At 40.0% G+C, this 27163-nt stretch overlaps 1 protein-coding gene across 1 annotated transcript in view; it reads right to left on the bottom strand.

The window, feature by feature from the left end:
• The window catches only part of LOC104384628 (von Willebrand factor D and EGF domain-containing protein), a 198303-nt gene that overhangs the window by 24256 nt on the left and 146884 nt on the right, over positions 1-27163 (bottom strand). Inside the window, exons 22-27 of the mRNA XM_086616173.1 lie at positions 23856-23951; positions 22968-23063; positions 19619-19714; positions 17928-18023; positions 1682-1777; positions 326-421 (exon numbers count right to left, since the gene is read on the bottom strand). Coding sequence (XP_086472299.1) covers positions 326-421; positions 1682-1777; positions 17928-18023; positions 19619-19714; positions 22968-23063; positions 23856-23951 — 576 coding nt within the window. The remainder of the gene's footprint in view (positions 1-325; positions 422-1681; positions 1778-17927; positions 18024-19618; positions 19715-22967; positions 23064-23855; positions 23952-27163) is intronic.

Genomic DNA, 27163 nt, shown 5'->3' on the forward strand with positions numbered 1-27163 from the left:
ACCCCTCTTGTTTCACTTCATATTTCAAATTATTTAATTTGAAGACTACTCATTTTGTCTAACAACTCGAGCTCAGCATCCACACAAGTACAAAATGAGTCAGGTCTCTTTCTCGTGCTGATGCTGAGTCTAGAAATGTCTTTGAAAGTAATAGTTTTACTGGCAGCATAAGGCAGCTCTGACAAATAAGAGGCAGAATGTAGGTGCTAATCATGTCATTTTTGACTTTTGCACGTAATATACTCTTACTAGAAAATGTAATGTGTGAAGATCTCTGGTGCAACGTGTGTGGCGACAAAGCTGTAGTGATTAAAGCAGCACTTACGGGTCTGGCACAGTATTCCTACCCATCCTCTGGAGCACTCGCAGATGTTTGGACCTATACATTCTCCACCGTTCAGACATTTCTGCAGGCAAACAGCTGAACAGATTGACATGAAACAAGTGAGAAGATGTACACGATACATCTGGATGTTCAAGGTCTGTCTGAAAGAGTGACCTGCTAGGTTTTATTCCATAGGGCTAATTTCTAAAGAAACAAATGTGTTATACTCATCAGATAATCAATTTCAGGATTCTTTGATATTTGCTTCTTAAGAAATTTATCCCTGATGACAGTCTACTGGTAGCTTTACTATTTCTAATGCTCGTTCACCATCAGCTAACAATACTCTCCGACAGAATCGTAGAATCATTTAGGTTGGAAAAGACCTTTAAGATCATTGAACTCAACCGTAAACCTAACACTGCCAAGTCCACTACTAAATATATGACATATTCATACAATATGATATATTCATGTTATATGCATATTATGTATTCCATGTTATAAATAAATAGATTCTCATAGTGAAGTTTGATATGTTTATTGTATATATTATTTCTTCAGAGATTCTGAAAGAGTGAATATATATTTTGCTGTATATATGTGACACACATGTACTTCCTTCAGAATTTCTGAGGAAATTATTAATATTATAATTTCAAAACACTGATTCTGAAATCATATTTACTGTCAGGACCCAAAGGGTGAAAAGTCAATATTTTAATCTGGTTTACTTACAGTATGTCATCTTGATTATAAATTTATTCAGTCTATCTGTCAACATCATGGTAATGAACAGCCACGTAAGGAAAAATATTCCTTGAAAATATTTTAGGGTGAGAAGTGGTTTTTAATTACGTTTTCTGTAACTGTAGTCAGATCTGTTAGAGTTACAGAGTAAGAACACATCATTCTCCAAATTATGCACTAAAATGTATCTGGTGACCTTGAGAGTACATCAGTCTGGAAGGCTTTACAGCAGGCTTTTACTAGTTCTGTATTTAGAAATATATGGCATTTCTCTGTAAAATATAGCAAAACATGTGAAGCTGTTAAAACATAAAATCAATGCTTCAAGTTTAATACTATAAAAATGAATTTCCATAACAAGATGTATAACAGACAGGTGCGTGAAGCAGAACCAGGGTTCCCCTACTCAGCTTTTTTCCTTTGCAAGCATCAAATGTTTATAGCATTTTGTATTACCTGTACTTAAACCACTTTCTCTGCAAACTGCTGAAGTAGCAAAGCAGATTCTATTCGCTATATTGTTTTTTAATATTAAAAAAAGATTACAATTGATGTTGACTGGCCTAAGTAATAATAATTTATTGGATGAGCAGTGGAGGTGCTTACGTTTATTACAGTGCTTTCCCCTCCAACCAGATGGGCAGTCGCAGACATTGGGGCGTACGCATTTCCCTCCGTTCATGCACGTGGGATCACAGACACCTGCAGATACCAAAGGAAGAACATGATATTTGGGAAACAAGGGAAGACTTTACCAGAGACTCATTCGCTTCCTTTCAGGAGGTTCAATTGCTTGTAATTAAAAACCAGAAAAGTAATTTGGATTTAAGAATCTGAAACACAGAGGCTTGATAGCTCCCATAAATCCTTTTGGAAGACACTGCGCCTTGTGTGGAAGCTTTTTCGGGGAAGCTCCAGTAAAAGCTGCCTCACCCATTAATTACAATGGTTCTCAGAAAAACAAATAAGAAGTTTTCTGTGGCAGCTGTGGACAGACAGAACACTTGTTAGAGCTTTCGCTTCCTGATTGGAAAATAGGTTCTCAGATGTTCATTTGGATAAGAAAAGACTTGAAGAGGATGGATTGGTTCCACACAATTTTGGGAATGTTTTTGCATTCAGCCAAGCTTAAAGACTGAATAGATCTATTCCTCCATCGCCTTTTTGCACCCTTATTTGTTTAAGTACTTACCTTTTTTTCTTTATTCTTTCATATAAATAAGAATCCAGATTATTTTTTTTTGTTAGGTTTCATTAGAAATCTAATTGTTATTTTTTGTGTGTCATTTATTTATCAATATTATTGTTTTACAACATCCAACAGTAAAATCTCACTGTTCTGGCAAGTCAAACATGTGCAATCCCAGTCTGCTTTGATATAGGCAGATGCCATAGGCAGATACCCAAAGTCCTGTCTCCTGTTTCTCCTTGCCTGTTACAATAAGAGCAGGAATGATCCATCAGTGCAACGTAGTTTAGAAACATGGCAGTGCTGGAATGGGAGTGGGAATGATTTGCCTTTTACATGGAAGAAGGCGTTTGTATTCGAGAACTGGGTGGAAGACAATAAAGCTGTTACATAGCAAGTGGTTGGACTGGAGGAAGATTCAAGTCAGGAGCTGTCCGACAATGAGGATTTAAGAACATATTTGTGTTGAGTGACTTCTGCCATGTTTAAAGCTTTATAGGCACAATGGGTTTTCCCAGTGACTGGTTACCAATAGCGGTAATCAGCAGCAGTCCTCCTTGCTTGCAGAGCCAGGTGGCTGCTGAGCACCCAGCTCTTCCTCAGCAGGGAGCAGGCACCAAGGGGGCTGACAGCCAAACCGTAGCATTACAGTGTCTTTATTAGCTTTAGGGTTGTGATGTCTTTTGGCTCATCAGCAGTGAGAACAGAACTTGAATACTAATGCTGTAGCAATTCAGATTTTCAAGTCATCACTATGTACGTGGTTCTGAAGCTACCACGATCCCCTCTCAGACCTTTACTGTAGAAGGTAGAATCCTGCAAAGAGCCTCAAAATAGAAATGATTATTAAAAAATAGCATGAAAAAAACCAGCAACTGTTATTTGTGTTGTTTGATGGGAGAATAACCTTGTCTTCCTCTCTTAGGTATGAATAGGCATTTTTAGATAGGTAGATTTAGATTCCCTAGTTATTCCTCTGGTATACTGAAATATTGCTTTTGTGGCTTTTTTTTTGTCCAGGTCTGTTCCTTCAGTGCAGATGCTGCTGCACTGGCAGCTTTTAGTGCTACATTGCTGCTCTTGGTTGGCTGCTACATTTGCATTTTGTTCTGTGCCAAGCCTCCTGGATCCCTCAGCATACCGACCTGCCCTTAGGCAGGTCAGGCTTACCCGCACTTGTAAAGGCTGCTTGGGTCCCAGCCCTTAAACTGTTGTCCTCTTTTCCCTTCTTTTTCTTCCCCTCCTGATCCATGCTATAATCTTGGCCTCTGCTTACTAAGGCTAACAGGGATCTACGGTTCTTGCTGAACCATCAAAAAGTGCTGCAACCGCTAGTTAAAACCTAGATGAGTTCAAAATGTTATGGCAACCGTAACTCTGAAATAATTTAATATTTTATTTTCCCTCTTCCTTTTTCTCTCCCTTTTGATCTCACGTCTCAAATAACGGACTTCTGACCTGTGGTCTTATGTTGCGCTGTATGTGACTTTCTATTTCAATTATAAAACAGCTTAGATATCCAGAATTTAGAAAAGATGACTGTAAAACATAAAATGGGGATCTAGATTTCAAATGAACTTAAGCTTTGTGATGCTCATGGACCGTAATGTCCCCATGGCTAACCTGCTGTCCCCAAATCATACTGTTGAAATCCAGGGATTTGATTTTGAGATCATGTGAAACTCGGAAAATGTCTCCTCCCTGCCACTTAAAAAGTAAAGCTAGGAAAAAAATAACTAGAAGCAGGGTAGTACTTGTTCAAAAGAGGATTTATCATCTTTTTTTCCCTTACATTTACTGTGTACATTTCACCATATACAATCATTTTCATCTTAAGATATTCCTGGTTGTTTTGTACTGATGGCAGATTTTTGAAATTGTAGAGCAACAGACTCTTCCTTCAATTACAGGAAGTCAAATGAGTTTGCTTTTTCATTAACGTTTAGTTTTCAGTTTGTGTATAACTGAACTCGTTCCAGCTCAATTTGCATTGTAATTCAGCAAAACTTTAAGTGGTAGGTGAGCTCCAATCTTGGTCTGAGTAAAACAGAAGAGTTCAAACTGTCTTTCAACTTGGGATCTGTTTCTCTCTTTGTTCAGCTGTCTTACAAATGAACAAATAACTATGAAAATACAGCATCAACTTCCTTTACGTTGTTTATTGCTTAGGGCATCTCACGCTTAGGTGACAAATCCAAAAGAGTTCAATTTGAAGTGAACTAAGGGAAGTACCAAACCTCTTCTGAACTGGAGGGGCACTTCTGCCTGCCCTGCGGGGCAGATACTTTATCTTCTTGCTAGGGAATTCATGAGCACCTTTATGTAAATGAGTGAAGTCTTATCTCTCTCTTTTTCCTGTCTGACATCTCCACCTTGTTTTCCTCTTCTTCAACTTTTTTAAATACAGTTCTATCTCAATACCCATCAGGCAGACTTCAACGTTTGTTGATGATAACTAGTTCGGATCCTTGCTAATCCCACTCCTTGGCCTCTGTGGAGGAGCTCCAATTTCAAAATAGCAAACAAAAATGTTACAGCCTCTCACAGGAAAACTAAATAAATTATCAGACACTAAGAGAGCAAATCGAATTATCGTAATCCTCCCAGGCACTGGCATGACTTTGAAAAGACTCATATTTCTTTTTTCCCCTCCCCTTAAAAAAGGCTTAGTATCTTGACCCAAAGACAACAGTGGTTTGATAGGTTTTCCCCCTGCCTTAGGGACTAGCCCTAACTACATGGATATAAACATGATTGTGTCTTCCCTTTGTTGCAGTTTGGTAGGGTATATTGCTGGGGGGAGAGAGAGTCCAGTACTATCAACACATCCTGGGTGCAAGCTTGCTGACAGTCAGGAAGTGTCACCAAAGTCTTAATCCCATTCCCCTTGCTCTCACCATCAACATTTCCGTGCTTTTCAGTAAGAACCGAAGCACGGAATTTCATATGCAGTCGAGTTACTCAATTCTATAATATGTCACAATTCTATAAGGCCACCGTTTAAAACTAGAAAGGACTTCTGTGATCTTATGTTTTCCAACACCGGTAAGTTAGATAAAGTAAACCTATGTTGAACGTGATAATGCAGGTTAAAGAAAAAGCATGATTACATGCTGTATGTCAGGTGAGGGGTGATTTTGATAAGGTAACAAGCAGCTGCAGGTGTTAAGATAAAATATAGGTGTTGCACAGAACCCCATACAAAATGTACGCACTTCTTCTGTGCACTGAAAGGAATTCACAAGTTGCTAAGTTTTCTGTTTTATGCAGCGGCGGTTGCTCTTTGATGGCTTTAATGCGTTTTGACCTTGCAATCACTTAAAATTTCCTGTGACTCTTTCGTAGCTTATCCCCTCTAGGCTGACTTCACCCAGTGAAGTGCTTCTTGCAGCTCTTTTTATCAACCTCCATGGAGCTCCACAGTTCAACTGTTCAGACCTAACATCTTTAAGGTAGTCAGGCCTCCTGCTTTGTCAGCCAAAGGGAAGAAATTGCTCACAAAATAAGTATTTCCAGAGATTACTAAATTCTAAGGAAAAAACCCACCACCTTAAATGTTGTCTGTAAAGTCAAGTAGGTCCTCTTGGTGTAAGTAGCATCAGTGATGGACACCTACAACTCCAGTGTCTACCTTTGCCTGCCGTTCTTGCAATTGATTTACAGTATCAGTTCCCCTAAAACATACACAGAATTAGGTAAAATATCCCTGTTAAGCAAAGCCAAGAGGCATTCTTTTCTGGACTGTACATACTATAAGCAATTGAGAGTGATCTCTTTTGCTGACAGTCACAATATCAGCCAGCAGTGCTGCTGTTTCATTTACAGTGATTAACAGAAGCCAGACATTTCCTCCAAACTCCTTCTGCTTCTATGGATTAGCAGACAAAAACTTTTCAAGTTGAACCTAAGGCACCTTTTGATGCAAGTACGCCATTGCACCTTTTCCCACTAGAAGTAGGTAATAATAAGTAGTGAAAAGCTCGTAATTTTGTTGCAATAGGGCAGTCTTCATGATCACCCTCATAAAGTCAAAACAGTGGGAATACTAAATCAGTCTCCTATGATCTTGGAGGAAAAGAATCCTCTGCAATGTTTCAGGAGTATAATGCAATGATAATAATATATATAATACAATCTTTGAGAGGTTGTGGAGATAGAGGGACATCGCAGAAGACTGGAAGAAGGCTAACATCACTCCCATCTACAAGAAGGGCTTAAAGGAGAATCCAGGGAACTATAGACCCATCAGTCTTACTTCAGTCCCTGGGAAAGTTGTGGAACGAATCCTCCTGGGGGCTATCAAAAGCAAAATGAAGCACGTGATTGGGAAAATCCACCATGGATTCACCAAGGGCAAACTGTGCTTGGCAAACCTGATTGCCTTCTACAACAAAGTAACCTGCTTGGTTGATGTGGGGTGAGTGGTGGACATTCTCTACCTGGATTTCTGCAAGACTTTTGATATGGTTTCCCACAGCCTTCTCTCAGAAAAACTGGGGCGTTACAGTCTAGATAAGTGGTCTCTGCATTGAGTGGGGAACGGGTTGACAGATTGCACCCTGAGGGTGGTGGTAAACCGCCCCTTTACAAACTGGCAACCTGTCGCAAGTGAAGTCCCCTTGGGATCGATATTGGGCCCAAAGCTGATTCATATCTTTGTTAGTGATCTGGATGATGCAATCAAATATACCCTGATGAAGTCTGTTGATACCAAACTGAATGGGGAAGTGGACACTTCGACAAAGTCACCCTGCAGGAAGATCTGGATAGGCTGGAAGAGTGGGCTAACAAGAACCTTATGAAGTTCAACGACGACAAGTGCAAGGTCTTACACCTGCGGAAACTTAATCTAGGAGTGCAGCACAGGCTGGGGTCTATCTGTCTGGGAAGAAGCTCTGTGGAAAGAAGCTCAATACGAGTGAACAGTGTGCTGCTGCAGCAAAGGAAGCCAGCAGGATGATGGGTTGTATCAACAAGGGTGTCACCAGCAGAGATAAAGAAGTCATTATCCCACTCTACTCAGCACTTGTCAGGCCACACCTGGAGTAGTGTGTTCAGTTTTTGACCTTGCTATGTAAAAGAGATGTGGACAGGCTGGAGAGGGTCCAGAGAAAGGCCACAAAAGGCGATCAAAGGACTGGGAAGCCTGCCATATAAAGAAAGGCTGATAGAATTAGATTTGCTCAGCCTTGAGAAAAGAAGACTGAGGGCACACCTTATTACCGTGTTCCAGTACTTAAAGGGTGGCTACAATGACGATGGAGACTCCCTTTTTACAAGGAATCACATGGAGAAGGTGAAGGGTAATGGGTACAAGTTACGCTTGTGGATATTCTGATTGGAGACAAGACGAAAATTTTTTCACTGGGGAAAATTTCTCCCCAGTGAAGTGATGGGTTCCCCAACATTAGACACTTTTAAGATTCAACTGGACGGGGTGCTGAACCATCTTGTCTAGACTGTTCTTTTGCCAAGAAAGGTTGGACTGGATCATCCTTGAAGTCCCTTCCAACCTTGTATTCTATGATTCTAGGAATACACCTTGCCACAGCTGAACATCCATGTCCTTTCCTGACAATGAGACTGCACAGGCTATTTCATTCTGAATCAAAAATTACCTGTCATCACATATCCTGAGCCATGCTGCTGATGAGACAGCGCGTCACACTGCAGTGCTGATTAGAAGATGTAATTTTCAAGACAATTTTCTCCCCGCCCCCCCCCCCCCCCCTTTTCTTTTTTTAATGCCCTGTAGAAGCTCAGAAAATTGACCTGCTTCTGGATGCATTCTTCCTTTGGATGGAAGAGAGAAAATAGCCTCAAGCAGTAACATCTGTGTGGGCCAACTAAGGTAATGCATCAGGCTACAGCTTTACTGACAAAGAACACAGAAACGTGGCCAAAAGAACACCTACTGGTAGATAACATACTGCAACGTACCCTTTAAGTCTCCATCCCTGTGCCATCATTTATCTGTGATTCACAGGCGCTGCTTTTGTTTCTGACTGGGTTTGAGTTTGGACTGCGTTCTCAGTGGGTCTCGTGCATAGTTTGACTTGCTCTCTCGCTCTTTTGAGGAGCAGGAAGCTTGATCAGTTGCAGTTCTAGCTTTTGTATGTGTACATGTTGTTTTAATGTTCGTTTTCTCCTTTCTGCTTAGTGGTTACATTGATTTGGTGTGACATTCTCAAAACCAAAGAGCTGTAGCTGGGGAGATACGACACGGTAAGGACACAGAGCATGGGACAGATTTAAAAATAACACCGACAGGTCTTGTCAGGAATATATAGATGACAGAACTCACGCTGAGAACAAAAATGAAACCAGTAGATGCGAAAGCAGTGGGTTGTGTGTTAAAACTGGCACTTTACTCCTTTTCCAATATTTACAGGTAGTATACATCACCTATTGATAAAACATAAAAACCAGGGAGAAGCTCTGTGCCAAGAATGGCACAATCATGAGACTGCAGGCTTAAAATGTAGGGATGCTGCCGATCTTTTTCGTAGGGTGAGAACTGGAAGGTCAGGTCAGCAGTTTCACGAAACAACACAGTTCAATTGATCGACTGGAAAGAAGGTTCCCCATCTCTCTGGATGCGTTATGCATCCCAGCAGCACTGCTCAAAGGAAACATCATCCTGACTGCAGTAAGGAAACAATTGATTGGATGTTTCTAGGCTGCAAATAAAGATTTGATCTTGCCGAATTTAATCCTTAGAAAAAGTGAATCATGAAATGGGTAGGTTCTGGCCAAAAAGGATGTTTTTAACAAAAGGTGCCATTATTTGGATTCTACTACCCTGACACTAACAGAAACTCGTCGAGGTAACAAATGCCATTCTCCCCTTTAGAGGGTATAACTGATGCTCAACAGATCATTAGCGAGATGGATGTACCAATATATCTGCTGCTGTGAAGGTCCCAAATGCACATAGCTCTGAAAAACATGTTATGGATTCGGGACACTAGACATTTCTAGTCCTTTTTTTTTCTATTTCCAAGGGCAGTAAGGAACTAGTCTTGTCCGTGCCGATTTTTATGCACATATGCTGTTCCAGAGCTTGATTTTCTTTGAAATGTTGATTTGGATTTATAAATAAAGAAATAACTTTCTGTTCAAACTATCAGAGTAACTTCAGATGTGCAATCCACTGAATGTCAGTAATTATAGCCACAGATTAAATTTTAAAAGGAAGGATTTTTTCTGTCATTTAATAAAATTGCTTGCGAGTTTTGTGCAAGGTTCTTCTAAAATTTGGATCCTCATCCATATCAAGCTACCAATCATTTTGAGGTTTGCTCATCCCTAGTTCTTGCTTCATGTTTTTCTGACAGAGATGCAAAGCACTTCTTCAATAAATTACCTTTCTGAATAGCAAAAATAATCTGGTAGAAACCTCTGAGGGATGCAGTGCGGGAGAACAAATTACTACAAGACACAGAGGGAGCCGTAATTGTAATTGTGATGGGTGTGGTGACAGTTTGCATTTATAATATATTCCCTCTACCACCCGGCTCTAGCAATATGAGTTGATTTGCATGACCTAGCATACATTTCAGAAGAAAAAATGGTCTGAAAAATTGTAGACCGTATAGATAGCAGTGCAATGCCACTGCTTTGCCTAATTGTGTCTGCTCTCCGTTCTAATGTGTACCCTGATATACTTACGGAGCCTTTTAGAGTTATTAAAGCAGGAAATATATCTAACCTAGGTATTAGTTCAGGAAAAAAACGGAAGAATAATGAATATTGGATGGCAAAACTACTGAGATGCTAGACTAAGCTCCAAGTGTTGGTGCATAATGTACTGCGTTCCTGTTTGCTCTGTCGTGTCACTCTCATTAGACGGTAACATTTTCTATCAGTTAAAGAGGATCCTGATCTCTCCATCTGTAGTTCCAAAAGATTCCCTGGTAGTACGTGGTGGGCAAGACTCTGAAACCTCAGGAACCCGTGGAAGCCAATGAGAGATTGTTGCTCCAATACAGAGAGGGGACTCTCCACTCTCCTTGGGCTGAAATAGTTCTCCCTCTGGGTCTCCTGATCTTCATTTTGTCTATTGTCTCTTGTTAGGTGAAACTCTTTCTTGAGGTACAATGGTATGATGCTTGGATAGCTACAAAATATTTCAGAATGAAAGCCACTATAAGCAAAATAAGCATGTGCAGGTGCACGTTTGTGTATTTGAGGAAGAGTCTGCTAGCAACTGATTTCGAGATTATTAGTAAAACCTTTTTCCCATTTACTGATTGGTTTTAGTTTGCAACACTATTAATTTGCAAGAGACTATACCTATACTTTATTCTCATCTTTGCAACTATTAGTATATAATTAACGTGGGGAATTGTAAAGTATACTCTCAGCACAGCTTATATTCCCATCTTGTTAGGATCTTGGGTTTGGTAACATTTTCTCTTCATTGAAGAATGCTCTGTGTTTTATTAGGTCAGTGAACCATTGCAGTGTGTGTATAAATTGTTCTGTTGAGCTGCTTTCTTGTCATGCCTGAATAAGAAGGGAAAGAGGATTCTCATATACATTGTTTTCCTCTGCTGATTGTTTTTGCAGCTTCTGTGCTTGCAGTGTGACCTGCCATTTAGGTATGCTTTCATTGCGCTGAGTGGGCTCAGCCCTTGCCTACGCTTGATACAATTGGGTTTATTTTCATCTGTACAAAGGAAAAGGGAGATTCAGACAGAGTAACCCCAGTGGCATGGGAGATGCAGTCTCCAGCCAAGAAGACGACCGGCTGCAGGCTACTGTGGTTGATTGATAACCCAGCTGAAGAGCGAGGAGCTCAGGTGGGAGCCCCATCAGTGGGTTTGGAAGTGGACTGCTGTCTGCATTGGCACTGCATGAATCTGGTAGTCATCTCTTATTATCTGTCTTAAAAAATAAGCTAGAGCTTACTCGGGAATTGATGTTGGAAAGGATTGTCTCATCAACGTCTTTTTGTGAATAAACAGACAACATTAATCTCCAAAATCATCCTTCCCCTAGGCTTTTCAAGTGGTAGATCCCATGCACCTTTTTTAAGAAGAGACATTTAAAAAATATTTTTAATATAAATAAACCCCCAAAAGAATTATTTCTTAAATCAATCAGTGGAAAAAAGCACTTATCCTCACATAGAAGGCCACTGCAAAGAGAAATGCAGTAATTCAGAGGGGGTTTTTTTGAGTTTAAGTATACATTTACACACAGCAGCAGACCTGACACATTTCTTTAGTGCCTTTGAGATACAAGTAAAGAAATACTGGCTCAATACCTAGATTCTCTGCTCTAGGAAAATTCATGCTGTAGTCCGTGAATGTTTTGCTTATGGAATGAATAAAAATTTAATAAGGCTTTTGGGCTTATTTAGGATATATATTCAGTTCTTATCCAGATATATTCTTGTTCTCTTCCTGAAAAATAAATGTAGAGACAACTGCACGTGCTCAAAGCCCTTATTAGAATAAATGCACCAACGACATATATATGAACAAAATGTAGCTTTTTAAGAAAGGTCAGCTAATGGTTTTGTCACAAATCCTTACTAAGAGCGAGCAGAGAGGAGAGTTGCTCTGAGTGCAGACCACAAACCAGGTTGTACCTTGAGTCACTGTCTCCTGTTTGGCTCTCCCTTGCTCTGGGGGGAAGTCAAAGCCCTCCTTGTTCCCCTCCAGGCAAGATGCATGGATCATGTTGTGTTCAGCTGAATGGGAAAGACAGAAATAGCCCTGATTTTTTTTTTTTTTTTCTTCGTCTTCTATTGTATTTACTGCCCGAGGAAGGAAGATGACATCTAATATGACTCTGTTCTGTTATGAGGGCTGGAAAATCAAGTAAGAACTGAGACCGATGTTTCCTTTTCTTGTGTCTCCAGACTGTGCACCAGCTAGTCAACAAGCCAACCTACCGATCTTTCTACTTCTGTTGCGAAAGTAATGCTTTTAGCAGTAAGTTACAAGTCTCTCTGCTATGAGCAGCTGTTTATTCGTTTCCAAACACCCACTGTCTGAGGATATTTGCCATCCAGAAATCTTAGACAAATAGTTGCTGCCTTTAAGCACATCCTTGACATATGAAAAGCAAGTCTAAGGCAAATGATTGCTTCATCCATTTGGATGAGATACGTGGATTGTTCCCTGCTCAGTTGTGTGGAAGGGTATGCTGGACCTCTGGTTTGCAAACGGGCTGATTTTAGATGGCTTGAGTCAATCTGCCTATTCAGTGAAGATATTCCAGAGGCTATAACACCTGTCATCAAGACGATAACTGGGTGGAAATCTAATTTGTTGAGCAGTAAAACTTCCTCTTTATGCAGCTGGCAAGGCAGTAATCTACAGAAACATTGCATGGGAATGCTGGAATATGGGAAATCAGTGACTTTCACAATATGACATTGCTTAGCAAAAAGTTGCCTTTGAAACCCAGTGTTCACATTTCTAATTAGTTTGCCTCTAGCTTTCATGCAAGTAAAGTCCTCACGGTACTGGGAAGGAAAAAGAGAGGGGGAGGGAAGAGGAGCAAGCGGAGCTGGAAGAATGAGCGTGAATTATATTGTGCACTGTGTATTGGCCATAAATCCTGCCTGCAGGAATTACTGAAATGGAGAAATAGTTATCTACAACTTTGAGATCCAATCTGCAGAGTCCCAATGTCAGCGCGATGATTTATGGGATACACAGTCGGCAGGATTCGGCCTGACATGGCATAACAGATGCATGTAGAAACACGGCCTGTGTTTTAAACCGCACGGAAACTCCGGCTAGCCGGCTGCGGGACGGGGGGCGAGAAGGTGTCCTGCTGCAAGAGAGGCCGAGGTCAGGCTGCAGCTGTGCTTAGTATGCTGGGGGAGGGAGGAGGAGGATGTTCAGCACCGTTCTCCTGTGACCTTTGCAGGCTGATGAGCTCCAGAGGGAGCTGTGGCTTGCCTTTTTGCTCGGAGGTGAACTCACTAGAAGCAGATCGCAGCGGAGACCAGAAAAACCTGTGGTCCCGTGAATCCCTGTTTTTCTCCCCTTCTCTTCCCTCCAACCCTTCACAAGTAGAATAAACTCGGCTTTTATTAGCTTTCCTTTTTTAAGAGTTGTTTATAAAGCAGTCCTATAAAAATAAGGGTAGTAAATAAATGAAATCTAATGTATTTTTCTTTGCTTATACTTTTTGTAAGAATGTAGTAGAAACCAGTGTGAACTCTGCTTTAAAGCCTCATGAACAGGAGCGACACCCCTGGATCCTTACAGCTGTGCATTTCTTCGAAAGGGAATTTCAAGCCACACGCAAATAGCTTTTCTTTACTCTTAACACAGAGTATGTTTGCTTGATGCAAAGTCGATCCAGAAATAAGTTTTATTTTGAGATACTGCCAGCATTTGCCTCTTTCTGCCCAACAAGACTGATGATTATGCTGAAAACAACGCATAGCAAGTGAGGACACAAGGTGGTACAGTTGCCGAGGCATAACCATACATCTCACTGTCAGCCCTGACACCCGCTCGTCCTGGGTGTGGGTGGCTGGTTTGCATAATCACCAGGCAGTCATTTAGCAGTAAACACACCAGGCAAAGCCTTCTATTTCAGCTGGCGGCCAATCAGACCTGGTTGATTTACAAGTTTTTTTGAGGCCATGTTGATTTACATACGAAGCAAACACGAACTTTTAGGCTGAATGTCTTTCTCTGTACACTAAGGATGCAAAGAAGAGTAAGCCCGAATGGCGAAGGCGTGGTGTGACCGCCCCATCCTGCATGTTTTTGGGTGTCAGGCAGAGAGTATTAGAAATGCCAAATGGTACAGGGATGGAAGTGAAAATCCTAAGGCACATTACTTTGTATTTAAAATAAACCAATAGCATATTTGGGTTCAGTTTAGAAATAACCTGTCTTTGCTTGGCTGCCATGGCTTTTAGTTCTAATTATCTCCTTCAGTTGAGAATCTGAAGCTGCCAAAAGCAAACGGAAGCTTTTGTTTCTCTGTGCATGCAGGTGAGCTACTAAGAAGGAAAGACAAAATCAGTGGAAACAATGCCAAAATATCCAAGAGGTAAAGCAACCAAAAAACTCATTGGACATTTTTTTTAATCTTTGCCTCTAAACACTGTTCCTACGTAAAAAAAAACTTCATAAAGCTGTTTCTATGACAAATATGCAATTTGTTTAGAGCATGTGAATTCTTTAATCTGTTTTTTCGATTATGGATATTAAGTGTCTTTTTATGATATTTGTTAAGATGAAAGATGTACTTATGAGCATTAATTACTGGAGAAACAGACACCCACAAATATGATTATTCTTATTTTGTTGACTCAGTGACTGGCTGCTACTTACATCTGAGTTGCAAGGCACTTGGGTTCACACATTAGGAACAACACTAATGTGCAAATTATCTCCAGGATGAGCATCCAAGTGCTTCTGGCTTCCCTGACTTCACGTAGCTCCATCAAAGGGGTCATCCAGAAGTCTGTCATGGTACCGTGAGCCTGGAAACTATAGCGTCCCTCCTGTAATCAAGGCTGTGCAGGGAATTTTCCTCTTGCTCTAACTTCATGTCAGAGCATATTAAATCTGAAATCTAAAGGTTCACTGATGCAATTCATATCATTATCAGTAGGTTTCAGAAATAAGTGTACAAAACCTGTTTACTGCTATGTATAAACGATGACAAAATTGAAAAGACTGCCAATTTCAAGCATTCACTGCAGGTTCAGAAAGGTAATAATTTTGTTCAAAATATTTTCCCAAACTAAAGATCAAGAATGTGGGGCTGCTCTGCATGTAATACACGGGTGGGAAACTTCGTCAGACTTGTCTGTCTTTGTCTTAAGTTTACTCATTCAATCTTGATAGGTTTTATTAGGCAGGTCATATATCCACCCAAAATTTCTAAGGTTAGAGACTCGGTGTAAATACGTAGTACAGCTGATTTGCTGTCAGAGGTTTTTGAAAGTGTACTAGAAGTGTAGAAGGACCTAAGGACACTGAAAACTCATAGTCAAAGAATGAAGAACAATTAAAATAATGACAAAATCCCTCACAAGGAATTGTTTTTCTCAGAATTGCCACATTCCTCATTTTGGCTAAGCCAGCTGTACGTTTCTTAGCATAGGGTTACCTGGCAGCAACAGGTTGGACACTACCACGCTATGATTTGGGCAAAGATTCACCTCTGGCAGTTCCTCTGAAAATGTGGTACATGGTCCTGGTGATTCGAAATGGGATCTGTTGTAGTATTAAACTTTCAGTAAACTTTGTATCTCATCACAGTTTTGCTATTGTCATGTATTTTTTTTCCTTACTCTTTGTGTAAGGATGTACAACTTACTCTGTGAAAGTTGTAATATCCTGTGCAGCTCAGGGCACAGCTGGGTTACATGGAGTCCTTAAAGACAAACAGAAAAGATGCTCAAATCTAGAGAAAACCCTCTCTGTAAAGTAGAAATCTACTGTTTTTTTCTGATTCCTTACTCACCATACCCTTCCCAGGAAGGTTAGCAGAAGCACTGCACGGGTCGTCTCCCAGCTGGGGTTTCTGAGCACTCAGGCCCACAGCCCATGGGGCTGGTCTCACTTCTACAGAGTCAACGGCCCAAGTGATCACAGGATTATCAAAATTAATTTGGTAAATGTATAGATACCTATATATACACCGATAGTGCCACTGCAAATGAGACAGAATGAGCTACATGACATATTAGCTCTTTTTTTGGAACATCAAATGGATACGGTAGTACTTTTTATATGTTTTATTTAAGAAAAAGAGGTTGGGTATTGGAACTTCATTGTGCTAGAAATTTGTTTTCCACTTTGTCATTTGTCTGTGTGTAAATGAGTTAGGAACATATGTCTGTGTATATGCTCCTAGCCTTTAAGTGTATGCCATGCATGTCAACTGATCCTCCAGTCTGGTCAATGCCTGATTGAAAATGATATAAAATCATGCCTAAAGAAAGGTATGAAATGCCTTTCACATTTGAACTCCGAGGTGTATGGGACTGAGAGCAGCCTCCAGCTGATGGGAATACTAATTTTCTCCATTTTGTTGGTGGGAGAAGGTTTGCTGAGGTCAGCTGAGACTCACTTCTGCCATGTGCCCTTCAGTCCTTTGCTCCAGAGGAGCACAGAGATCTGAATCCTCTGGTGGAGGAGAGAGAAGCTATTTCATATGACAACAATGATAAAACATACAGCTCTAATAGCAACAGCTTGTTATGAAAAGCTTATGAATAACCTTCTTCTTTCAACAGGTCATGATACCCATCCCATGTGCAGTTGATTTTAAGTGAGAAAAAAGAAACATTACTCAAAATTTTTTTGCTTATTAACAGTCAGTGGCCTGTAAGAGTAAGCAAACAGTAGTATTTGCCTTCTACTTAATGATGTTTCTCTTCATTCATCACAGACCCAGGTCCTTTATCTAAGTTTTTGTAACACTAGGTTAAATAAAACAGACTATATAATATAGTCATTAGTGAAGTAGAATGGAGGCTGAAATTGGACAGAACAAAAATATTTTCATCATATCCAAAAGCTTTTTTTTTCAAAAGCTTATACCAAGATGGGCAACAAAACCTCATAGACTTTTTGCAAGTGGAAAGGAACATGCTGTGGGTGGGTAGCAGTTGGAGACTTTAGGGGAGTGCTTTGCTAGACTGCAATCATAATCACCTCCTTTTCCTTTGATCTGTCTGGAGATGTGGTAGTGTGTTTAAAGCTGGAAAAAGCACTTTTCTAATGTTCTCTAACCTCAAAAACAAGATGCCAAACATAAGGTTTTTTTCCTCCTTTCTTCCCTCCAGCTTGTTCCTGCCAGAACAGACTATTCAATTGTGTACAGAACTGTGCACAGGCAGAACCGTGCGTCGCAATTCTCCCTGCTGAAGGAGGGGAGAGCTGTAGTATGGGGATTGAGAAGGCTTTTGTTGCTGGAAGGAATTTTTTACTAGCTTTTTTTCCTCTGTGTGTGAGAGACATAAAGCGCTCTGGAAACATACAGATTCTTCCTGCCAAGAATGGTTATTTTCACAGCTCCCCTTTTGCCAATTTCAAACCGGTTAAGGAATAATAAAAAGAAAGGGAAAAGAAAAAAAAAAAAAAAAAAAGGTTTTCACGTACATATCCTAAACTCCCTGGGTGACAGATATTGTTGAGCAATAGAGTCTGTAAAAGTGCCAAAATAACCTGTTTCCCCAAAAGAATAGAAGAGTCGAATATGAATACCAATGCTAAGGTGAAGAGGGAGTTTTCGGTGACCAGAACAAAGGCAAGGTTGAAGCGTTATTAACCAACTGTCTTAATTAAGCTAGAAGTATGGTGTTCTAATATTTTTAAGGATCTCAGTCAGCAGCTCTGCCTTTGGCTTTAATTTTTCCCCCCAAAAAAATCTTTAATGTAAAATAATTAATTCATCTCCAAATACGAGTGTTACTCATTCTGAATACATGAAATATTTAGAGAGGATTCTAGCAAAATGTTCTATTCCCAACATTGACTTGACTTAATGTTTTTCTAATTAACAGGTTGGTTTTAGACATAATGTAGTGCTATGTGCTCTGATAGAAATATAGGAGATCATGGCAGAAATCCAGACAAAATATTCTGTTGGACTTGCACAAAAGGGAGAAAAACTGTTTATGAGTCAGAGAACATTGGAAAGCAAAGGAAGTTTGTAACTTACTTTTTTGACACCTTCTTCCAGTATAGCCCTCGGTACAGGAGCACACGTTGGTTCGAACGCAGTGACCACCGTTCTTACAAGGGGGAATGCAAACAGCTAGTGAAAGGAAAGCAGAAGTTTTGTGCACTGGAATCACACAGGGCATCAATGTTGCCTAAATGTAGGCTCTTTATTTAAGTGCCTGTGTTGGGAGACCAGTCTGCAGAGGCTTTTTCTTTAGTCAAGGTAGAGAAGATGTCTCTCCAAAGGGTGGTTCGGGCAGATACCTAGCTGGAGATACTGATTCTGTCTTGTTTGTGGAAAGAATGTGGGACACGACTCCTAGCACCTAAGGTCTCTTTCAGATACCTGCTGTTAAGTGGTGGGAATGTCCCTGAGAATCTCTTACATTTCTAACTCTGTAGCTAAAGGGCTTTTTCCAGGGCTTCTGCCCTTGTAGTATAGATCAGTGTTTGACATATGCTGACTTTGTTTTGGCCCTATTTATTCCCCCTTTATCAATGAAGCAGAAAGAAGGACTTTGCATTTCTTCAGCAACCATCCACTCTCTCCCCATATCACTTCCATATCCCACAAATGTGGAGATTTATTTTCAAGTCTTAGTTCTGTGTAAACCAGAAAACTTAAGGATAAAAATTCCAAATCACCTAGACGCTGAAAATCACCTTCCATGTTGAACCTCAAGGGAAAGATCATCAAATTACAGACACTGTATCATTTTCATTCTATCCTTCACCCCCAGCATCTCAAAAAACAAAAAACTTCCAGCAAGCTCCATTTGCAATTAGATTTTTTGTGTGTGAATCATTCACTTGCAAAAATATGCATTGCTATTGCATTCATCTAGGAACTCCAGGGAAACAAAAGAGAGAAAGAGAGAGAGAGAAAGAAGAACTTTTAATATTTAAATAGTTCAGGTTTGGTAATAAGAGTGTATTTATATTCCCAGATTCAGCAGGGGTGTTAGAGCCATGCTCAAAAAAATGAAAAGCAAGTGACGTAAGCACAGGAGTCTTCTAATTGTTTGAGCCCTAAACATAACTTCCTCTCTCCTGTCTATTCTGCCTGGGCTAATGGGTGGTTAAAGTGCTCATTAATTTGACTTCAGCAGCACAAAGTGAGCAAGAAGCCCAAGATACTGTTAGCCTCAGTTTAGAGCTCTCGTCTTTAGGACAGGAACCCAAAATCAAGTGCTGCTCACTTGCCAGGCAGAGCCATGTTTGATCAGATCTTTGAGGAGGGATCTGAAGAAGTCCTATACAAGTGTCCCATCCGCTACGCTCTAGGATGGTCAAGTAGGTGACATCGTGAGCCCCATTTGAAGATAAATCATCTGGCTCTAAACCAGTATAATAAACACTACAGAATATACAAAATGAACAATATAGAGCCATGCTTTAACATTTAATTGAATCGTTGCTAATTAGTGATATCACTGACTTCAGATAGTTTTAGATTAATTGTTTAGTTATCATTAATGCCATCATAAATAAGTGCTTACTCCTTCACAGTACCATTAAGAACAATGTAATGCGGATTTATGACAGTCTATAACGTCAAAGGAGCACACAGGGAGTCACGACAAGGAAAATCTCTGGATATACTTCATGTGGGGGCAGGTAATGATGTAGGCTGCTGTTTATATTTTAAGCCTGAATCCTTTATCAAGATGATAAATAGAACTTTCTTACCTCTCTGGCACTGTGGCCCGTAGAAACCATAAGGACATGTACACATATTTGGCCGTACACAGGTTCCTCCATTCAAGCACACAGGATTGCACACAGCTGTATGTGAATATGAGATAACTCTATGAATCTCTTATAATTTTAAATTTTCTAGAGTAGGTACTCTTTTGCTGCTGCACATGTTGTTAGAATAAACATTTCTAGTGATATTGTGATAAATTCCACACAATCCTTGCTGGTCAGTTGTGCTGTGACATTTATTCATTGTTGACACAGTGGGAGTGTTTCAGTGGTGTTTCAGCATAGCTTGGGGGATGAAGTAAAATATAATTTAATCGTTTATTTCTGCTGCCTTCCTGTGATATGCACAGTTCATTTGCTTCCACTCTAGTACCCTCACCAAACACGATCCCAAGGTATAAAACATAGTCACATTGCATACAGCCTGGATAAACCTGGAGATGGGATATTAACCATTTGCTGCTTTGTCCGGGTTCAGCAGAGCACCGTGGTATTTCCGTGAAGTTGAATAGGTGTGCACTGCAAAACCTGTTTGTTCTGCCTCATTTAAATGCCAGTTCTCACAACATACTGGCTCATGCATCACCAGCGAAGCCACTGGCTGAGCTTCCTTTGCCTCTTTATTCCTCTGTTATTACTGTAGATGATATAACAGGCATTAGGAATTAAAAGCTGCCCTGCATATTTCTGTGTAGCAAGTACCCGACTTGGAAAATAGAAGTGTTTGCACTGCAGACTAGTTTAGTTGGGAAGTCACTGTGTGAAAAATGAGGAATCTGATCAAGTTTTCACTGTAAGGCAGAGTGACAATGTAAACCAGTCTTTTTTCCTTCTATTCCTTTTGTCTTTCAGCATCTTGAAATAGCCCATTAAATAAATTAGATACATTAAAGCTTAAATAAATTAAGAGTTGCTAAAGTGTTTCAGATGAACAAAAGGAGAAATAAAATGTCAATTTGGAAAGAGAAAAAAAGGGAAATGGTAGTCTAACTGAGAGGCTTATCTGAGGAAGCAGCAATCACTTGTGCAGTCCAAATGGACTTCATCCATTGCTAATCGTGAATTTGGATTAATTGCCTCATTGTCCTAGCTAGTTCGCAGATGTCCATACTCTATCAGTGTTTATATTTCCAGTGGTAAAGTCCTCTAAGTTCCTTTTTTGGTTTTGTTTCTGTATCTGTGTTCATCCAGAGATTCCTACTACATCACTGGAGAAAGGAAACCCCAACACTCTCCACAAAATACTCTGTCGAGCCCACAAAAAGCAGTGAGAAGTGAACCTGATATTCTTTAACCTGAGGTATTGTCCAACAAACAAACCCTGCTGCGGTTATTCTAGGTTGGAAATTACTGCTTCTGCTGCTGCTGCTTCTCCTCCTCTTGGAATAATCCTATTTAAAGCCACCCCAAAATAAATTTGCAGAACTGAAGGAGAGTAATCTCCAGCAGGAGAAAGAGGAGATAGTGGGAATCAGAATAGCTAGTGGCAATCCCAGTCATTTACCGTGGATCTTAGCTAGGTTAATTTATGTGTCCTCAATAAGTCTGTCACTTCAACACTTACAGGAAGAGCAATCTCAGGCAGATGGAGGTTAAAATGACATCTCTCACCTTCCAGGAAAGGTAATGTAGGCTGAAGGTGTCTTAGTCATTTAATATTCAGTATGGCAAAGGCAGGCTGCCTCTGGAGCCTTGAGGTTTGGCACTGATTAAGGTACTCCTTGTGCTCGCTCCTTTTAATATTTCACTATTTTGCATTCCTTGTCCCAGGTGAGTGCTGTAGTTACTGAGCCTTTGGAGGAGAAATGTGTACTCCAGCTTTTAGCACTTAGACCCTGAGAGGAAGGTCTGAGCTGTCTCTATTCATAACAGGGTTCAAAACCAGGAGTCCTGTCTGGAAGAAGGTACCTAGTCCCAGTCCTCACCTTGTCCTTTTGTAGTGAGGGGTGGAGGTGGCTTTTCCCTGAGTGTGCACGCTTCTGTGGACGCCTGTGTAGGTACTCTGCAGGTGTGAAACGCATGAATTCTGGCAGCAGCAGGGTGTTTAACTTCAGGGGACGAACGATTATGTTCTCCTTGCAAACTGGCTTTTGTTCTTTCTCATACAGTCACAAGCCATCTTCTGGAATGGCCAAACTGAATCCGAAAACTGGACCACAAAAATCTTTGTAGCCGGTGTCAGTTTCTGGTAGTTTACCCTTCTAGGGTCACTTCTCTTTAGACTAGGCAGTATTAGATCATAGAATCATAGAATCATAGAATCGTTAGGGCTGGAAGGGACCTTCAAAGGTCATCTAGTCCAACCCCCCTGCAAGGAACAGGGATATCTCCAACTAGATCAGGTTGCTCAGGGCCTCATCCAACCGGGCCTTGAACGTCTCCAGGGATGGAGCATCCACCACCTCTCTGGGCAACCTGTTCCAGTGTTCTACAACTCTCACGGTAAAAAATTTTTTCCTAATATCCAACCTGAATCTACCTCCCTCTATTTTAAAACCATTACCCCTTGTCCTATCACAACTGGCCCTCCTGAACAGCCTCTCCCCATCTTTCTTGTAGGCCCCCTTGAGGTACTGGAAGACCGCTATAAGGTCTTATAAGATGTGCATATGTAGTTGCTAACTTAGCAGCAGGAGTCATGTTTTCTTGTTTATGTTCTCATCCTAACTTCAACTGGCCTCCTGTTTCCATTGCCATAAAAAGTTCAGATTTGACTGGATACCATTAAAAATCACCAAAAGCCAAACCCTTCTTCTTTCTGCCCCACCACTACACCTTGAGAGAAACGTGTAGGTTTAAAAGCAACGAAAGCTGGAAGTTGCACGGATCGTGAGCGGTGCGGATGGCTGCTTTGCCCTCAACTCTGCCACTGTGGGTGTGGGGCAGGACTCGTTCTCTGAGCTCTCCGTGAACAAGACTAACAAAGGGTGAGGTTATGTCCGTGGCAGCTGAGACTGTAAATCAACACAGCTCCAAAGCCCCAGAGAGAACTATTCTCATTTGCAGAAGCTACCTAGTAAGGTTGTAACTTCTGAAAGGGTGAAAAGCTTTATTTTGTTTTTGTGCACAAAATAAACTCCAGAATCACACAAGCTTAAAAAGCTGCAAAGAGATTTTTTGTGGGTTTCCTCTATGTGACTCTGAGATTTAGATAAACATCTAAACTTATGAATACTTACATAAAGTCTTCTGAGGTTCTGCCCTTTACTAGGTCTCCTATTCTTATGTTTTAATTCTTTAAACAATTCCCAGTCTGACTGCTGAATTGCAGGAATCACATGGATTTCAGGCAGCAAAAGACACGAGAGGCCAGTCGTTTCTAACCACCTACCTGTTTCGCAAGAAGGGCTGCTCCATCCACTTCTGCATTGGCACTCGTCTGGTGACACACAGACCCCGCCGTTGTGACAGTGTCTGTTACACACCACTGCAAAATACACAAAAGATCAAAATCTCTTATTGGCCACACAGATGCAGATCCTGAAGTTGCTCTATTACAGCAAATAACTAATGGAATTAGCCCAAGAGGTAAACTGAGGGATGAATCTGTCCCTTTCTTTGGTTTTCTTTCTCTATGAGAAGTCTTGCATCTAAAATTCTTTGCTTTTTAAGTATTCTAGCTACTCAGGTTCAGAGATAAAATTGTATTCCTGTCAAGGGCAACCTGATATTTAAATAAGCAGTGAGGACTGTAATAATGAAGTTGCATATGTTTCGCCATTCAGCTAATATGGAATTCAGGGTTGGAAGGATGATTTTTTCCCCAAATGTTCTATATATTTAACCTCTTTTGTAGCTTGTATTGCACAATAACATGGCTTCTAATAGGTATGGTTGTCTTTTTGTGTTCTCAAAATTAGTATTGCTACATTCACTCACACAACCTTGAATCTTGCAAATGTTACTGTAAATAACATGGAGGGTTTTTTGCTTGTTTTTTTTTTTTTGTTTGTTTTTCTAGAAGCATTTTTATGTAGAAAATGTTGATATAGATGTGCATATTTTTACATAATACAACTATGCTGCTGGTAAAGATATGCTCTGAAATAGTTTGGATACTGTATTACTTCAATATATTATACTTTGATTTCCTTGCTATATTCAATCATCATTTTAAGGAGAAATATAGAAAACAGAAAGGCTTTTTTTGTCTCCTAATTTTCTGCAAATTCAAACATGTAATGAGGAGAAAAGCCTGAATGAGTTCATACATACATACTTGTTTCACATCGAGGACCGACAAACCCATAAGCACAAGAACAAGTATTTTGAGATAGACAAGTTCCTCCATGCTCACATGGTGGATCACACTGCACTGCAAGAATAAAACATCAGAAAATAAAAATACAACTTCAGAAAATACAAGTTCAAATTTGTTACGAGCACAGCACTTTTTACTGCTTTTCCCATATCATTTTATTAATCCAACAAGTAATTTGACTACTGAGTTAAACACTGCAGGATAAAAGTAGGTATCACATTAGTAACACAGCACTAACTAGTGAGTTGCCATATAATGTCTACACGGGAATGATTTTAACATAATCATATCTAACTTCTAAACATCTACATTTTTAAGCATGCATTTTTGAAGTCTAAGGATGGATCAAGTACAAATGTAGTTAATACTAAAGACCTTGCCCATCCCTCTCTTCAAATTTGTCTCGTGGATGTTCACTAAGCCTTAACAGGTGTCAGGAGTTACACTGAAGCAGAGATGAAGTGTTTCTTCTGTGTAGAAAAGCATTGTCAGAGAAATGACAAACATTTAAGCAACAATTTTAATGTTTAATAAGTAGCACAAGGTCTGCAGACAAAGCAGCACGTTAGATAATGATTTCTTGACATATTGCAATACGCAACGTCATTCTGTGGAAGGAAGAGGATGAGCAGGTGCATTGTGCAAAGTGGAAAGTACTGCAGCCCCCGAAACAGGCTATTTCCCCAAGGCACTAGTTTGGTTTTTAAATGTTGATCATTATGAACTTAAGCTTTATTCTGCAGGAAAACAGGAAGATTTAGCCTCTTAAACCCAGCATCTAAGACAGATACCTGACATCTGATGTCACGAACATTTCTGTTTGTAGCCTCTAACAAGAAGTAGTTTTGTATGCCAAACACAGGGGAGGAGGAGAGAAGATCACTGAAGGTAGAAGATGACCACTAACACTTACTTGAAGAAGTACTGTGTGCAGAGGCAGAGCAAGGCTTGTAAGTCAGCTGGCTCTCATACCTTTGGAAAAAAAGCCACCTCACATAGCAGAATGAAAAATATCTTTCCTTGTGCTTGGGAAGTGAATATAGAGAAAAATGTTGTACTTTGGCACACTTTACTGGCAGAGTTTTGTCTTTTATAATGGATTTGAAGCTAAGCAAGGTTATTCCAAGGGAAATGCACAGTGAAGCTAAAGAGATCTGAAATAAAGCATCTTTCATTTTAAGTATTGTTACAAGGGAAAAAAAGCCCTAATCTACCACATTTTGTTCTTAAAACTGGAAAATGGACTGCAGAATTGGAAAGCTAAATGAAGGACAAATACTTATGGCACCACATAATTTAAACAAAGTTCATGTGTTGAAGGCTGCCTCACCTCTTGTGATTATCACCAAACCTTCAGATAAAGCCGTTGTGTATGAACTTTGCCATCAAAAAAAGTAATGAAAGCCACCACACATTTTCCAATTGCAGTTCAAAAGACAAGCTCCTGGAAGGTACCTTTAGATAAACCATTTTGACACAAATAACGTTAAAGAAATTTATTTGGTATTAGATCTGCTCTTCATGTACTTCGGTATTTACATTTCCTATTACCACATGGTTTTAACTGTGAAATTTTCAATGCTGCATTAAAATAACTTTAGGATTTGACATACCTGAGAACCGAAAAGTTGCTAGATGTAGTTTAGATCCATACTATCTATGCTGAGAATGTCATTAAGCTAAATTTAGTTTTGATTTGATGGGCCATAGGGTTTAGACATTTGCAATTCGCCATGTGTTTAGCTGAAATTTGAAGTGTACGTCTGTGAGAAAAAAAGAATTTTAAAAAATCGACATTGTCTGGGCAACTAAATAGATTTGATTTAGACCCATTTAAGCAGTTAGTGTTAAACTTTCCCAAAGTTTTTCTAATTCAGCCACTGGTAACAGCTGTTGGAGAAGGTCAGAGGCTTGGGCAGCTCGAGGGTCTCATGCTATTAGGGCGAACAGCAGGTAGCAGTCCGTGATGAAATGGCAGGTGGAAGAAATGGAAAGAAATTGAAGCTGTTTTCAAAGAAATTTGTTATTCCTTTAAGATTGCAGTACTATATTTATAAGCTACCGCTCGTGTTTGGGGCTTACGCTGTATCTCACTGAAGTCAATGACAGGCTTAGGGCTTTGAAAGGAGGGTGCTGACCCCTCCGCTGCACGCACGTCCCTCTGAAACATCTCCATTCTTCTGGGCTTGGGTACGCACAGGACTTGCTTACAAAGGAGTCTCTTTGCAATTAGAAATTAATAATCAGTGGAATTAGATAATACTCTCTGCATGGAGACAGGGAAATACAAAACATAGGAAAAATGTACTGCTCTTTTTGAAGTGTGTGAAATGATTGCCTTTCCTGTAGGACGATGGTTGCATAAAGCCTCCAGGTGCTAAAGTGCTGTGCCAAGCACAGTGACATTCAAACATATTATGCTTTATTTCAGCGTGTTTTGCAGGTAGCACTTAAAGCAAATGTGTCCATTTGAATAGAGTACTTTTCATCTGGCCTTTACACATTTTGAGATGCATCTGAACTGTCAGAAAAGAACATGATATTTTGGATATTAAAACATTTAGCTCTTATGATGACATTTAATAGTAAAATGTTTAAAACTGTTCTATTACTGATGAATAGCAAAAGATAGAAACTCAACACCGGCTGCAATGTGAGAGGGAGAGTAATATTCACCTAAAGACATTTCCCTCCATAATAGAACTATACTGTTTGTGTCAAATTCTTTTCCAAAACTCCCATCTTTCATCTTGTGGAATGAATATTTTTTTCCATAAACATTTGCTAAATTGTACAAAGGTATTGCAGTGTTTTTATACTGAGCAGTTTTGGATGGTATAAAATGACAGTAAAGAGGAAAAAATTGCTGCAAATGGTCAATCTTGCTGTCAAATGTACATATGTTTATGTTTATAATTTAAAATCTGGCGGTGAAAATGGAGAAGTCCATTATTGTTTTCTCTGAAAAGGCTTTTTGGGAAATATCCCAAAATGACTTTTTTTTCCATTGAAACGAGATCATGCACTTTTTATAAGTTTCTCTACGATAACTGTGGGGGTACTCGGGAATAACAGATGCTGTGTTGTTTCCTCCATTTTCGATACCCTAATCAGCAAATGGCTTCCAGGACAGATTTATTGCTTAACATCTCAACAGTGAGTAAACTCCTTGTGCCATCCACGTGAGGTCCAGGGCGTGCATCATTAAAACAAGGCTTTTGAGGTATTGATCTGCTTTACCTGCAGTTCCATTTAAAACTTTGGAA

The sequence above is a fragment of the Tauraco erythrolophus genome, chromosome 8 (genome assembly GCF_009769465.1).
Source record: "Tauraco erythrolophus isolate bTauEry1 chromosome 8, bTauEry1.pri, whole genome shotgun sequence".
Lineage (NCBI taxonomy): Eukaryota > Metazoa > Chordata > Aves > Musophagiformes > Musophagidae > Tauraco > Tauraco erythrolophus.